Raw genomic sequence first — 16,172 nt, 5'->3', positions numbered from 1 at the left:
AGAGAGAAAAGCGATATCGCTTGGGAAGCTCGAGCGGTTCTTGTACAAGGTATATTTTGTACGCTGTCAATTTAAGATCTCGACGTAAAATGTGCCAAGTCGTTCCATACGTTCGACCGAGTTGCTGCAAACGGCGCCGCAACGACTCTCCACGGTAATGGCACAAACCCTAAGTAAAACGAACTTCATAAATTAAATTGAAAATCAAAATTAATAACCACGGACAAATTTTAAATAATGGCATAGATAGTTCACTTCATCCGTAGAGTTACCGCGCTTATCGTTTGGAATACTCGGGAGTGACCATATTTTCATCGAATTTTTAGATCAAAAATTAACCGCCCTAATTAAAAATAGTTTTGCTGAGCGAATAGCATGCACGAAGATGAAAGATTTTTCGTATCTGCTAAGTAAATTGAAAAGTTTTTCTGCAACATCAACAAATATAACCAACACACGCACCCGAGGCAATAAAAAAAGATTGAATGGAGTGCAGCTGAGCACTGCGAAAGTTGATCAGATAATAAGAGGAGCATCATCCAAACTAATATGCGTAAGCAGTTAGATATTCGAGACTTCGCTGGTATTAATTACGCCAACAACAGCAACTCAGCAACAAAAACAAGCACTTGGGCTGTGGCGGATAGGGCGAATGGCGCATTGCGCCTAGGTGGCTGAGTCATTCAATCAGCGCCAGCTTCTGCCACAAACATATGGTTGCATGAGTGTCTGTTTACAAGTAGTTAAATATTTCTGCTCGAACTCGTGTTTGTACGTACGTTTAACGGTTTGACGGCAACCTTCGTACATAGTTGCTGTGGCACATGCAGCAAATAAGTTATAAATCCCAGATGCTCGCAACTAAGCCAAAACTTTTGTGCCGCTTTTAATAGGCGCCGCCGCCAGTACCAACCAAAATGCGATTACCGACGCCTGGAAAGCGCCGAATGTGTGCGCCCATGTATCGCCGCGTGTGCAAGCCAAACTACAATGTAACTTGCCGCAATGTGTTGAAACAAAGTGTTTTCTTGCTGCCGACGACGCGACATCCACGCTGCCACTGCTGCTGTTGTTATTGTTGCCTTACACCACCACACACCAACTGATAACTTGTATGCAAAAATGAATGAAATTGCGCCTAAAGTCGAAAAGTTATTAGCGTTTTGGGTATACGCAGACATTAAGTGAATGGCATGTGAAGGGACGGGTGTATGGCTGTGTGGGGTTAGAGTAAATACAATGTTGCGAATATGGATTGCGCTGAGAGAGGGATTACCATCATAAATGCCAGAATCGTAGTTCGCCGTCAGGTCGCGCAGATGAGCGCGGATCGGGCACTCAAATACGACTACATATGTATGGGCCAATGTGAGGTTACGGAGGTAATGCGATAACTTCCAACAGTTCTATGCCGAGTTGCGAAATTTCGCTTTTGCTGCCTATTCTCAGAGGCATTTGCGTGATATTTTAGTTTGTTAGTTTGTTGCCGCCACTTACATGCATGTCTACCAGCAGTTGTTATTGTTGTCGCTGGATTAGTTGAACACAGCTAATATCGTAAGCGTGTTCGTAAATGACTTAAAATTATTAAATAATAATAAAGTCGAATTATGTTACTAAATTGCCCTTATTGCTGGCTTAGCTCCGCTTACACAACATCAGCCCACCAGGCGCACTAGCACACACACACATACCATACATACGGAGATAATAGGTGAACATGTGTGTCTGCGGCTGGCACCTTGCTTTGCCAACATTTGGGCTGTCATTGTTAATAGAAAAGTTTTTGCTTACCTAAATCGAGTTAATTTCGTCCCTTCGGTTTGGTGAATTGCCAGTTTGACAAGCAGGCCATACATCTTTGTGTATGTTGTTGCCGCCGGAGCAAAATCAAATTATATTTCTGCTCTCCCAACTGACAATTTATTCGTAAGAGAAATGCATTTGGTATTTTATGTTAATTAATTTCGAAACCTGAAAATGTCTGATGTATTCAGGGCCATACGGGTGCATGTGGGTATTGACTTCACTGCTAGGGGGTATTAGGAACAATGTTGAGTATTCATATTAAGTATTAGTTTATAGTTAATCAGGTATAAAATAAAATTAATTCAAAGTAAAACTTTATTTCGGTGATTTATTCCAAGCTAATGAGACTTAGTTTAATCCATGATTGTTCCGCAGTTTTCCATATTTTCCATTTTTAATGAGGTTATGAACTTTGGACCGGAATACACTGATGGACAGGTCCGGCAGAATTGAAGAAGGATGGCATACAGGATTTGTCCGGAAAGTAAAGAAACTGAGTCGATTTGAAAAAATTTATTAAACTAATCGTTACATCTTCTACGTCGATGCAGCACTGAAAGTGCGATTTCCAAGCATTGAAGGCGTCACGGAAGGCATTCGCCGGAATAGCCTTGACAACCGAGGTTTATGCTGCTTGGATACCCTCTGTCGTCTCAACATGCTTGCCTTTCATCGGCCTTTTAAGGCAAGGAAACAAAAAAAGTCCGAGTGCCCTCATCTGGGCTGTAGGGTAGCTACGGAAGCGTTGGAATGCCGGCCTTGGTTAGGCAGCTATTGAGAAGAAAGGCGGTGTGAGCCGGGGCGTTGTCGTAGTGCAACTTCTAATCGGCTGCGATGTCTTGTCGGACCCGATTAACCCTTCATCTCTTGAGAAAAACGCGTTTAAAATTTGAGGTACTGGTGTGTACTGTACCAGGTGTGCACTCCGAGTGCTCCGAACGTCGTGCGGTGTTATTATTTTTGGGTCTTTTTCGAAACCTTCCAATGGAAAAGTGGGTTTCTACATTACTTCTAAGAGTATAAAGAAACAGAAAATGCAAAAAAAAAAATTGACAACAGATTACCCTACTGACCCCTTAACTAAATCTCGGTGGCTTGCTTAACATGGCGAGCACCCATACAATTAGTTTCACATTTACCGTTAAAAATAATAAGAAAAAATTAAATTGAGTAAAAATTACTGTAATTATAATTTCATTAACTCTGTCACATAAAAACACTGACTGAGTATCTGACTTGTCTCACTGCCACTGAGGGGGGCAACCAGCATTCAATTGTTGTGACGTAAGTGTACGTGCCACAAGCGTCCATGGACCAGCCAACGATGAACTGCTGGCCCAACAGAAACTTTGACATTAAGCAATAATTATGTAATTATCATTTTACATTTAATTGTTTTTCCTTCTTGTTTTTAAATTAGCAATTTCTAACTTAGTTGAATTTGATAATTATTTCTTTATGTCCACTCACTCAATGCCGTTTCTGGCAAGCGCTTGTTAAGTTCGCGTTCTTCGCCAAGCCGTGCGAGTGCTTTTTAGTACATTTTTGTAATAATTTTTTAATTTGTCCTAAACTTGTTCTTATGGACTTAAGACGGCTTTTCATTTTTTCTCGCGCTTTCTTTGCGCACTCTGTCCGAAACTTTAAAGTACGTGTTGAGCATAATGTTGTGTGGATTGAAAGGATTTTTTAGACAGTTCTTGCGGTACTTTGCAAAGCAGTTCTCATTAAACAGAAGTGCTTTTAAAAGATATTGTTACAAATTGTTAATTAAAAGTAATGTTTGTCTCTGGTAATTTTTTGCAGCATCTGCTCATTTTGTTCTTTTTTCGCCTTTTTATTATTCTGCCAGAGCGGCCAACTTTGAGTAATCTCCAAAAATTAACAGTAGATTGTAGAAGTAGTTGATAATACTAGCATATGCAAATAAATCGCGGTAATTTTTCAAGGCTTTGGGCAATAATCTTTTGTTCTTCGGGAAGTAAAAGTCTGTTATGTGAAACTACATAGCAATTTCATCCTATGTCAGTAGTCGAAATATTGTAAAATAAAATTTATTGAGGTAAATGTTTTAGCAACCGATATATACGACGTGTTCAAAGGTAAACAGCACGGAACTTAACACTCTCCCCAACTAAATCTACAGCGACCATATTCACAAACTGGACGAAGGAGTACAGACTTAACCTTAATATTACAGTCGACGACGTTAAGATTCCGACTGCTAATCAACCTAAAATTTTAGGTGTGACTTTTAGATACAGTAAAACGCAGACGACGAAGCGCCAGCCTTGCTAGAACACTGCACTCCGAACTACGACTGGATGCCTCTTAATATCTCATCTGACACGCCTCTCCCTTTGATCTGACTCCGTCGAAATAGCACGTTTCTTGCGCCTACCGTTGGATGACGTCGACGACAACATATCTAATTCTTACCATCTTACAGGGGAAGGGTAGAGGAAATGAATCATAAATGAGTTTTCGCATTATCCTGGTGGAACACTATATCTTCTCTGCTGATCAATTGTGGCCTCTTCTGTTTGAGTGCATCACTCAATTCGTCCAGCTGATCAGAATACACACCAAATGAATCGTAGTATCGTCGACCAAAACCTCAAAATAAACGATCCCTTTGAAATCCGACCCAACAGACAACAAACCCTTTTTTTGGTCACTATCAGTCTTCGAAGTGGTTTGAGATGGTTTCATTGTTAGACACAGCCCACTTTCCGTCGTCAGTAATAAAGCGCTTCAAAAATGAATAATTTCTTTGACTTTTGGTAAGTAAATCGCAGTCCTTAAAGCGCCGAAGAAAATTATATTTTATAAAAACATGAGGCACCCATATATCTAGCTTCGAAATTAATCCCTGACGTTTCATGTGCGTGTGAACTGTCACGTAGAAACATTTTATCTTTCAGCAATCTCTCAAAAGCGGTTATTCTCAGATTTGCAACTACCAATGAGTTAATTTTATCCACATCAGCTTCAAGAGTCCTTCCCGGACTTAGTGCATCCTCAAGATCGGAATTTTGCAAACCAATTTTGTTATTGGCGTTCACATCACGTAATTAGCTTAAACCGCATTTTTACCATTTTGATAGTAAAACATTAAAAGAGAAACCATATTTTGGGTTTTCTTTACTTTAAACCAGATTTATTTATTTAAATAGTTTAAATTTGATTATAACGGATTTTACTGTGTTGTATTCACCGGTCACCGGCATTTTGTTTCATGTATTATGCTGAAGTCTTTCATTCGCTGCCACTCTGTTCATTTGTACATACAAGTAGATATGTATGAACCTACACATGATTATGAAAGTATATTTTCCTAATTCTTTTATTTCGCCTCCCGCATACTCTGAATTCATTATCAGCGAAGTACCTATATGCAGTTTGCTATACACTTCGTTTTTCTCAGATTTTTTTCTACCAGCTTTTATCAAGCTTTTTTTATTTCAATTTTTCTACTTTTCTATGAAAACCAGCATAAGATGGGAGAGGTGTGGGGAGCAACAGTTGCTACGGGTCTTGTAAGTCAGAAAATTAGTCATCTCATCCTCTTTGCGGTCATCTCAGCATTCTATGCTGCGGTAGTGCCGCTCACTTCGCCGTATCTGGCATTTTTGTTTATGCTCCTGGCCGTTATCTGTTGGCTTGTTGTTTAATTTTTCTTGCTGTTTATTTGCCGCACGTAATTAAATCCTGCCACGCATATGAATCAGTCAAAACGAAGCGAAAAGTCACGGAAGTTTAGCCGAAAGGTTCTGACAGATTCACTTTGCCGCATTAACCGGGCTCATTAACTTTTCACGTCATGCCATTGCTAAGTACAATGAACAGCTCTTTCTTTCTGGTTCTTGGTCGTTGTTGCCTATCAAATTACTTTCTTAAGCATAAATACGACAATTTTCCCAATTTAATATCACATTTAGAACTTATTTATTTTTTTCGTCTTTTTTCTCTCCTATCATAACAGAAAATTGCACTTCAAAGCCTAGGCACATAACATCAATTTCTCTTCTAACTCAACCGTAGAAGCAGCATGGTCTACCATAGTAGGGCCGAGGATAATATGGTCTGGGAAAGTATCCATAAGGTCGCCCGAACCCACCGCCATAAAATGGACGACCATAACGTCCAAAGCCACCAAAGGCTCCATAATACGCCGGACGCCCAAACCTACGTCGCCCAAAGCCAAATGTGCGAAACTGGCGCGCCTCTCGCCCGCTTTTATTCTCATGCGCTGTACTGGCATCCACATCCAACAACGCGTCTGCTGGCTCCAATGTTCTCCCCTCTGACTCCACGCCTGGACTTGCAGCAGCAATGTCTGACATCTCTGGACTTATAGCAGCACTTGGAGTGATCGCTTGTTCGGTTTCCGCCAGATCAACTGCCACAATCACAGAAATAATTGCAAAAACGCAGAATATGTCAAAAAGAGTCGGCGAACGCATTACATCGTATTTAAGTTACAATATTCGCGAATTCTAAAGTTCAATAATTTTATAGCTTAAAGGTACAATCCAACCGGAATGCCAAAATACTAGAAGTTAACTAAGAATTTTACCTGATATTTAAGCATATTTATACCCCTTTTTCGTTACATCATCTTACTGCTCCGCGGCGACTTTAAACAATGGCATTACACTGACTGGACGGTCGATTAGAACTTAACTTTTTGCTAATATTTTTTGTTTACCTTTGTTGGCGCTGTTTTTTTACCTTTCTTAGCAATCATTTACACTGTCATATTTCAAGTGTTTTTTCTTGTTCATTCTGATCTTATTTTCTTAATTGACTACGCATTTTTTATTTTTTTATTATTCATTATTACTTGATACTTTATGTGTTAGACACACAAATGTGTATTAGAGCAATAATAATCTCGAAAATATTTTATGTTTGTTCCGTATGTGTAATTACGGGAATTTTTCTGTGTACTTAAAGCCACATTCCAATTCCCCACGAAATATGCAGCATCATTTGAGTAAACCATTTATCGGACGTCAAAAATCTCCATTCAATCGATTTTAATTGTTTTGCTACTTAAAATCAATCCTGAACTAGTAAGGAAGGCCTAACTTCTGAAGTTACCGCAGATTTTGTAGTTTCCCAATTTGTAAGAAAACTGGACAAATACTTTCAGCTATTGACAAAACATTATTTGTGTTAAAAAATAGTCATTATTCGACGAAACTGTGAATGAATAGCAATCATAATTGGTATGTTATTAACTTACATTATAGGTCATCGACATTACCCACTTTCATAATTACAATTTGCTTCGTGTGGGAGACATTTCTATTAAAATCAACATAGTCAATTCAAATGAGATAAAATTAACTAAAATTGGTATTAACTCAACCAAATTGGCCAAATGCAATGTATTGAGTTATAAAGAAAACATCAACCAGGAGGCCGGAAATCATTATTACGAATAAGTAGTGTAGACTAAGGTCTAGACAAATTTCACTCATATTCAGAACTTAACAACATAAATTGAGCTTTATAATCAGTTTAAAGTAAGGTGGAACGTCGGAAACCACGATATCGAGTATATGGGAACGTTAAGTTCTCTGATTGTCATTAAACTTACTCATATATTTACCGTTATTTATCGTATTAAGTCAACTGGAAGTTCAAAAAATTTTTATATTTTGGTATATGGGGCTAGAAGCAATATTGAATCGGTGCAACCCATTTTGGACACCATTATCAGGAAAAGATTCTCTCAAAACAGGGTCGAGGACGCGTTGGCGACGAACCACATCCAGGACGGTCATCAACATCAACTGATGACGAAGACGTCAATAAAATAAAGAAATTGGTTCTTGAGAATCGACGATCAACAGTCAGGGATCTTACTGATATCGTTGGAATATCGGAAAGATCAATAAAAACCATTTCGAAAGATCATTTGGACCTAAGAAAAGTGAAAAAACAATTGGTCCTAAAATCACTAAATTTTTTCGAAACACACTGTCGGGTTAGTTGTATGGATTTCATGAAACTTATTATTAATGTTGGATCTATGCTTACGACCCGGACACAGACTAACAATTGGACGAATATGGAGGCATAAGTGAGCCGAAGCCGAAAAAACCGAGCAAGTATGTCAAAAATCAAGGTTTTGTTGACAGTTTTCTTCGCACATTGAGGTGAGTGCACTCCGAATTCCTTCAGACCGGTCAAATTGTCAACAAGGAATACTATTTGAGTGTTATGCGACGTTTACGTAAAGCTATTCGTAACCACGATAATGCTCCGCCGCATACTGCATTGATTCTTCAACCAATATCGTGCCATAACCATTGTATTTGCCTAAATCGGATTCCGTTTTGAGTCAATTGAAGACATTAAACGTGAATCGCTGCGGGCATTGGAGGCTGTTCCGGAAATTTTCTTTAACAACTGTTTCGAGCAGCGGAAGAAACGTTGACACTATTATATTGGACCCAAGGGGGATTACTTTCAGGGGGACTACATCAATTTTGAATAACCAATTAAGAATTTCAAAATTATGAACTTATTGATTATCTTACTATTTTTTGCTCAAGTATTATTCGGTACTGGGAGCTTAAAAAGTTATTGTCTGATTTTTGGACGTGAGATCGCATACCTTGAAGGCACGATTTGCGCAAAGTCTTCTTTTGTAACGTCATTTTTACAATGTATTATAGGAAGATCTGGATAATGTTAGGTTGGTGAGACGCCTTTTGCCGGCTTTTCATACCGGCTGCTATAAAAACCTACCGTATCATCTCGTAAAATTTGTAATTTTTCAATAAATTTTACTATACACAAAAAAGGAGCCTCTCTCGTATATATTCTGGGATCCCCACACTCTTAATCCGGCCCTGAATAGCTTACTTCTATAATTACTTACTCATACATATTACTCGATTAACCATGGGAAATAAGCAGGATCCAGCAAACCATTTGTTAAGTACAATTTAAGTGAAGTACCGGAGCAAAAACTGCTAAGACTCCAGGGTTATGTTGCGATGAAGATAAATCCCTTTTACAATAGATTATTACACAATTTAAAATTTCTTCTCTTTAGAAAAAGAGAACTTAAGCACAACAGACGTGCCATAATCCCTGCCAAGTGTACTATATTCAACAAATAGTTATGAGCTATGAACTCATGTCTCACTGATTCTCGAAGCAAATGATTTAATTCTAATTCAGTTTTGACACTCTACGCGGTGACGCCTGTTGTTACTAATGTATTTACATCTATGCTTAGAGAATGTGTTTGACTTCATTTACATAAATGTTGGTGTTTTCAAAAATTTCCACTATTCGCAGGCGCTTGCCAAACCTCAAAATCAAAACAAGAAATCTTATTGGCAATGTGTACGTCAACTTGTGTGCGAAACGTAAGTTTCCGAAAATGGCAACAGCCGCGTTAAACACAGCAGACAACATGATAAAAGAGAAATTACAAGGAACGGAATATATAATAGACTAATTTATGATTGTAGAATTTTCCATAAACAAACAAGAGGTGATGAAGAACTATGCGACAATTCTCAGCGTTTATATAAAGGTTCAAATTTGAAAAGAATTCATTTCAAACTTATGTCTCAAAGTGAAAAGTTACAAAGAGTGGAGAGTTTTTCTAAGTTTAATAGCACAATGTCATTCAAAAAAACTATAATTTTGCTCGCTATTGTGGTTTTGCTGCTTATAACATTGGTGGATGCAACGCCGGACAATAGTAAACAGTTTGACAATTCCTTAAAGACCAATACCGGCTCGCCAATGCGCAATCATTCGTTAGATGCGAAACGTGAGAGCTGCATACATACCTCCCTTTTTCCGGGTGTCAATTTGAAGGATGGTGACGGGAAGCACCGAGGTCATTTCGCTGAGACCAGTTCGAGCAATGCTGTAATGGAGTTGGCGGTCATCGCCTTGTCTATTTACATGCTCTCAAACGTAATCGAATAAGCTTAAGGATACTAGTAAATTATTTGTAAATAAGGATTGGGAATATACATACATATACGTAGGTACATATGGTTAGCATATACTTAGTTATTAGCTTAGTTTAATCTAAAGTTGTGATTAACGCAGTAAAATGTTGTAATGAAGTATTATACACATAATAAGAATAAATTAGTGTGAAGCAATAAGTGTTCATATCTCTTGATTTGGTTTCTTTAAGACACTGGAGCAATAATGGTATCACCTTTAGGCTTTTCCAATAGAAACATATTTATTAAATTTGTATAAATTTTACAAAAAACACTTCAAAACCCTAGCCATAAAAACTTCTTCTTATAACTCGCCTGCATCAAAAACCACCTCCGAATCCAGGTCCACCAAAGCCACCTCCTCCACCTTGGCCAAATCCGCCTTGCCCAAAGCCACCTGGCCCTCCGAATCCACCACCTTGGCCAAAGCCCCCTTGCCCAAAGCCACCCTGCCCTCCGAATCCACCACCTTGGCCAAAGCCCCCTTGTCCAAAGCCACCTGGCCCTCCGAATCCACCACCGAACTGCCGCACAGAGCGCGCGTTTTCCTCGCTGTGTTGGACTCCTGCGTCCACGGAAAGCAATTCTTCTGCTTTACTTGCTGGCTCCAACTGCTCAACTTCTGCTGCGAAAACACTTAACGCCGCGAGACACATCCACAGCACATAAAATATGTAACGCATTTTGTTTGTATAAAAATATTATGTTAGCAGCTCTGACTTCTTAAAGAAACTGTTTGATTCTGAATATCAAATTGATTTTGAATCACTTTTATACAATTTTTGGCGCCGCAACTAATTCAGCGCACATATGTCTACATACATATATCCATACATAATACATACATTTGAACAAATGCCCGTAAATGGGATTGCAGCACTTTTGCCAATAGTTTCTCAGCACTTGGATAAACACATTGAACTTCGAAAGTCATCTAATTCTTAAAAAATCCCCCGCCATATATACATTGTGACCAAAAAGCACCCGGAAATTGTAATTAAATTATCCGGGTAAATGATATTTCAAAAAAATGTATTTTGCTAGATTGGTAGGAATGTCCTATGCCAAATATGAGCGTGATCTGTCAACGACTTTTACAATAGATAAGATATCGAACAAAGAATTTGTCTCAAATTTTGTTTTTCTAATCAAATTACGTTTGAGGAATCGTTGCGAATGTTGCAAAATGCTTACGGTGATTCAGTTTTATCAAAACCACAAACCTACGAGATGGTACAAAGCCACCAAAGACAGTCGAGATATCGTTGAAGACATGCCTCGTTCTGAACGACCTTCGACCTCTTCAACTGATGAAATTATTAAGAACGTGAAAATCGTCAAGCACGTGTTTGAGAGATAACAAGAGAGCTCGACATCTCCAGCGAGTCTGTTCGAAAGATTTTAGTTTAGTAGATATTTTGGGTATAAATGCTTTCTTGCTCGGCCTATCCTGATAGCGCTGAACTTTTTTCAAAAAGAGCACGGTAAAAAGGTTTCTTTGAACATGCATGGAGAGCAGTATAGTGCCGATGAGACATGGATTTATGAGTTTGGCATGCAAACAAGTCAACAATTATCGGAATGGAGGGAAACAAATGAAACAAATATTGAGGCGTCTGCGCAAGAACATCCGTCGAAAACGGTCGGAATTCTGGAAGATCAATTCATCGAGCCACGATTGTGACTGAATTTAAAGCAAACAACGCAATGGATACCATACCATACCATCGATCAACCACCGTGTTCACCAGATTTGGCTCCGTGTGAATTTTTCTTGTTCCCCAAATGAAATGGCGGCTCCGTGGAACCCGTTTTCAGTCGATCAAAGAGATAAAACAAAATTCACTGAAGGAGCTGAAAGCCATCCCAAAAAGTGCTTCTAACAAGTGTTTCGAGGGCTGGAAAAATCGTTGGGAAAAGTGTATTTCCTCTGTTGGGGTTCACTTTGAAGGCGACAAAATAAATATTGATGAACAGTTAAATATTTTGCCGTTTATTTACAATTTCCGCATACTTTTTTGTCGCAATGTCTGTACAGGTACATATGTACTTATGTGTTTCGGTCTCGATCGAAGATTAATAACATAAGTATGTATTTGCTTCCAGATTTTAAAGTTAACGGCGTAGATGGCGTAAAAACCCGCTAATTCGCTATTTATGCGTATAACAGTTTGAAACAGTAAAACGTCTGCGTTGTCTTTTTATTCGTGTATTAATGATTGTAGAGAATGATCAATGAATAAAAAAAAGACTATTCAAAATTTTTGTATGTATGTGTAGATGTCTGGTACAATCAAAGTCGGCTTATTAACATAACAACTTATGTCTATTTTTGCAGGTTATGCTAATACCTGAAAGTTAATAAACTAGAGAATCATTAAATATTCATGAAAGTTTTGAGACGAATCTCTAATTTACTTTCATGCTTTTTCTCTTCAGTACTATTTATTTATATTAAGAGTAGGTAGTCCCCAATTATTTTATATCACATCGCATTATTCGCAATATGTAACAGACGCTGCAAAAGTCTTCAAAGTTTTACAAACGATCAATTTTTTCGTAAAAATTTATAAATATCGGGTGATTTTTTTGAGGTTTTTCATGCATTAGTATTTGACGATCAATTTTTGGTGTCAAAGAGAAAGATGCTCAATTTGACATAAATGAATAGACTTACTAACGAGCAACGCTTGCAAATCATTGTCTTATTACCAAAATCAGTGTTCGGTTCGAAATGTGTTTTCGCGCTTTACGTCCGATTTATGGTCTACATAATCGAAAGTGAGCAAACAATTAATGCGATTGTGAGTTTCGCACTCAGTTTACTTTATTGGACATTAAACCAACCACACGAATGCGTACAGTGAAATGTGGCTGAAGACCGTGAAATGTCGATTCGTCGCCGTTCGCAGCAATTGGGTTTGTGTTATTCGACCACATGGAAGATTTTACGCAAAGATCTTGGTGTAAAACCGTATAAAATACAGCTCGTGCAAGAACTGAAGCGTGTTTTTCAGATTGAAAAGTTGGCGCTTTTTTATCGACAAATTTTGTTCAGCGGCAAATAAGCAAAATTGCCGCATTTGGGGTGAAGAGCAACCAGAAGCCGTTCAAGAACTGCCCATGCATCCCGAAAAATGCACTGTTTGGTGTGGTTTGTACGCTGGTGGAATCATTGGACCGTATTTTTCAAAGATGCTGTTGGACGCAACGTTACGGTGAATGGCGATGTATCGTTCGATGCTAACAAACTTTTTGTTGCCAAAAATGGAAGAACTGAAATTGGTTGACATGTGGTTTCAACAAGATGGCGCTACATGCCACACAGCTCGCGATTCTATGGCCATTTTGAGGGAAAACTTCGGAGAACAATTCATCTCAAGAAATGGACCCGTAAGTTGGCCAAAGATCAAAATTTAGACTAGTTTTTGTGGACCAAGATAAAGTCACATTTCCACCAGCACAAATGGTTTCGTCGGCTATTCCGGCCGAAATGCCTTTTGGACTTTCCGAATGGACCACCTCTTTACGCGGTCAACATTTAAATGAAATTATCTTCTAAAAGTAAATGTCATGAACCAATCTAACGTTTCAAATAAAGAACCGATAAGATTTTGCAAATTTTATGTTTTTTTTTTTAAAAAAGTTATCAAGCTCTTAAAAGTTAATAATGTTTCATAAAAGTATTTTGCTAAGTTGGTACCCCGATATATTAGGTTGTCAAAAAAGTCTTGCGGTATTTTCGCTAGTTGGCGCTGAAAGCATGTAGTTCTAGTTTTATTCGTCGCATCGGGACATGCTATACCTTTTTGGAAAGCTTATTTCACGCGCTAACACGTGTTTGATTGATTGTCGTTTCTTTTAAGTCGTTCGTGAGTTATCGCAAACATGTCAAAATAAAGAGAAAATACGGCATGAAATGCATCTGTCATTAATTTGTTCTGGAGGGGAATCCAATAAAATTTGGGCATTTCTGGACCCGATACAGTCATTTCAAAACGATGGTTTCATTTTCGTTCTTGTAAAGATTTCAAAAGACCTGTCGTAAAAAAAAGACCGGCATTTGAGCAGCCGTAGCAAATAGCAAAAAAAAATCAATAAAAATAGCGCAAGACTTTTTTGACAACCCATTATGACTGTGGTATCATTTCAACTTTTATAGCTTACTCTTTTCAACCGTTTCATATTCGCATCGTCGTTAGTCCCTAAGTTTCTAGTCACAAAATTTTCATGTGGAAGCAAGAACACAGGTGGCCAGCTTAAGTCAGTTCTATAGACACCTCATTTGAGTAGAATAACTTCTTCATGTTTCATTTTCTTACCTTTATTCCATTATACCGGTTTATTGGCTAAATGCCAATTTTGTTCGATTCACCACTCCCCAAGTGTTTGTGAATCCAAGGCATTCAATTAGTTCATTCAAAGTAAATGTTATCATTGTATGCATTTCCACAAATAATATTAAAATATAAAACACAGCAATTTATTTAGAAGAAAATAAAAAACAAGTTATTCATACATACTGTATGTGTATAAAAATATGAATTCTATATACAATATATCTCAAGTGAGTTATGAACACGGTTTATCAAAGTTTACCTTGGACATTATGTTCGCACAGAGAGCAATTACTGTTGTGCCAATTATGGACGGAAAGCATTGTTATGTTCGCACAGAGAGCAATTACTGTTGTGCCAATTATGGACGGAAAGCATTGCCCTAGAAACTCGAGCAACATCGGTTGCTTCATGACAACCTGCGAATAGTCATCAAACGATATCACACCATCCTTGTCGACATCGAATTTCTTGAACAACAAATCCACCATATCCGAACGCAGCTCGTTCACTTCGTCCTCGTCTTCCCCTACGAAAAACTTTTCGACAGCATGTTGCACAATTTCACGATTCAAAAACCCGTTGCCATGGATATTGTAAATTTGAAAAGTGAATTTGATCTTCTGATTCAATTTGTTGGTCATAAAGACGGAGAAAAGGCGCACCCAAGCAACAGCGTCTACCTCTTTTTTCATATCCAAATGCGTTCGATTATTTGCAAATCGGAGATTTTGAACAAAACCAGGAAAAGGTGGAAGAACTGTTTCTTTGTCATATGCTTCGCCTTGGAACCGTTGGCCAAAACGAATTTGTGATAGACCATTAAAATGCTGCTCACTTCACCCTCAGATCGTGATAGATATTCTCGAAACGCGGTTTCTGCACGTCATCCAATTTAAAGGCACTCCAGGTTCAGTTTCATTGAGCATTACCTCAATTGTTTCATCTTTCATTAATTCTCTTATTTGCGGACCCACAAGACAAATCTCTGTGTTTATATAAAGGATTAAAATTTGGAAAAAGGGCTCATTTCAAACGTATGCCTCAAAGTGAAAAGTTGAAAGGAGTAGAGAGTTTTTCAAAGTTTAATAAGTTTATTGTTGTTTTGCTGCTTATAACGTTGGTGGATGCAACGCCGGACAGTTGTAAGCAGTTTGACAATTCCCTAGAGACAAATACCCGCTTGCCAATGCCCAATCGTTCGTCAAATGCGAAACGTGAGGGCTGCATGTATACCTCCCTTTTGCCGGGTGTCAATTTGAATGATGGTGACGAAAAGCACTGAGTCATTTCGCTGAGACCAGTTCGAACAATGCTTTAATGGAGTTGGCAGTCATCGCCTTGTCTATTTACATGCTCTCAAACGTATCTCTTGATTTTGTTTATTTAAGGGACTGAAGTAATAATAGTATAACCTTAATGTTTTTGGAAAAGAAGTATATTTATTAAATTCGTACTGTTTTTACATAACCTCTTCAAAACCTTAGCCATAAAAACCACGTCTTCTTATAACTCGTCTGCGTCCAAAACCACCACCGAATCCACGTCGACCAAAGCCGCCTCCACCAAACCCACCACGTCGACCAAAGCCTCCTCCTCCGAACCGACCACCTGGACCAAAGAAGCCTGGGCCTCCGAATCCACCACCGAACTGCCGCACAGAGCGCGTGTTTTCTTCGCTGTGTTGGACTCCTGCGTCCACGGAAAGCAATTCTTCTGCTTTACTTGCTGCCTCCAGCTGTGCAACTTCTGCTGCGAAAACACTTAACGCCGCGAGACACATCCACAGCACATAAAATATGTAACGCATTTTGTTTGTATAAAAATATTATGTTAGCAGCTCTGAATTCTTAAAGAAACTGTTTTATTCTGAATATCAAATTGATTTTGAATCACTTTTATACAATTTTTAGCGCCACAACTAATTCGGCACACATACAAACATATGTTTACATATCCATACATAATTTCATTTGAACAAACGTAAACGGGTTAGGCAAAGAACATAATCACCCCTTATATTCTACCATTA

The 16,172-nt window shown here is 38.4% G+C and overlaps 1 protein-coding gene and 1 pseudogene across 1 annotated transcript; both read right to left on the bottom strand.

Annotated features, from left to right (window-relative positions):
- Window positions 1–10,123: 10,123 nt before the first annotated feature.
- On the bottom strand, window positions 10,124–10,486 carry LOC126766794 (uncharacterized). The gene has a single exon (XM_050484521.1). It carries the CDS (start codon window positions 10,484–10,486, stop codon window positions 10,124–10,126), a length of 363 nt encoding a protein of 120 aa, XP_050340478.1.
- A 3,889-nt stretch (window positions 10,487–14,375) lies between these two features.
- Window positions 14,376–15,950, bottom strand: LOC126766705 (calaxin-like; annotated as a pseudogene).
- Window positions 15,951–16,172: the final 222 nt, after the last annotated feature.

This window comes from Bactrocera neohumeralis, chromosome 2 (assembly GCF_024586455.1).
Source record: "Bactrocera neohumeralis isolate Rockhampton chromosome 2, APGP_CSIRO_Bneo_wtdbg2-racon-allhic-juicebox.fasta_v2, whole genome shotgun sequence".
NCBI classification, from domain to species: Eukaryota; Metazoa; Arthropoda; class Insecta; order Diptera; family Tephritidae; genus Bactrocera; species Bactrocera neohumeralis.
This window is presented reverse-complemented; position numbering and strand designations above follow the sequence as displayed.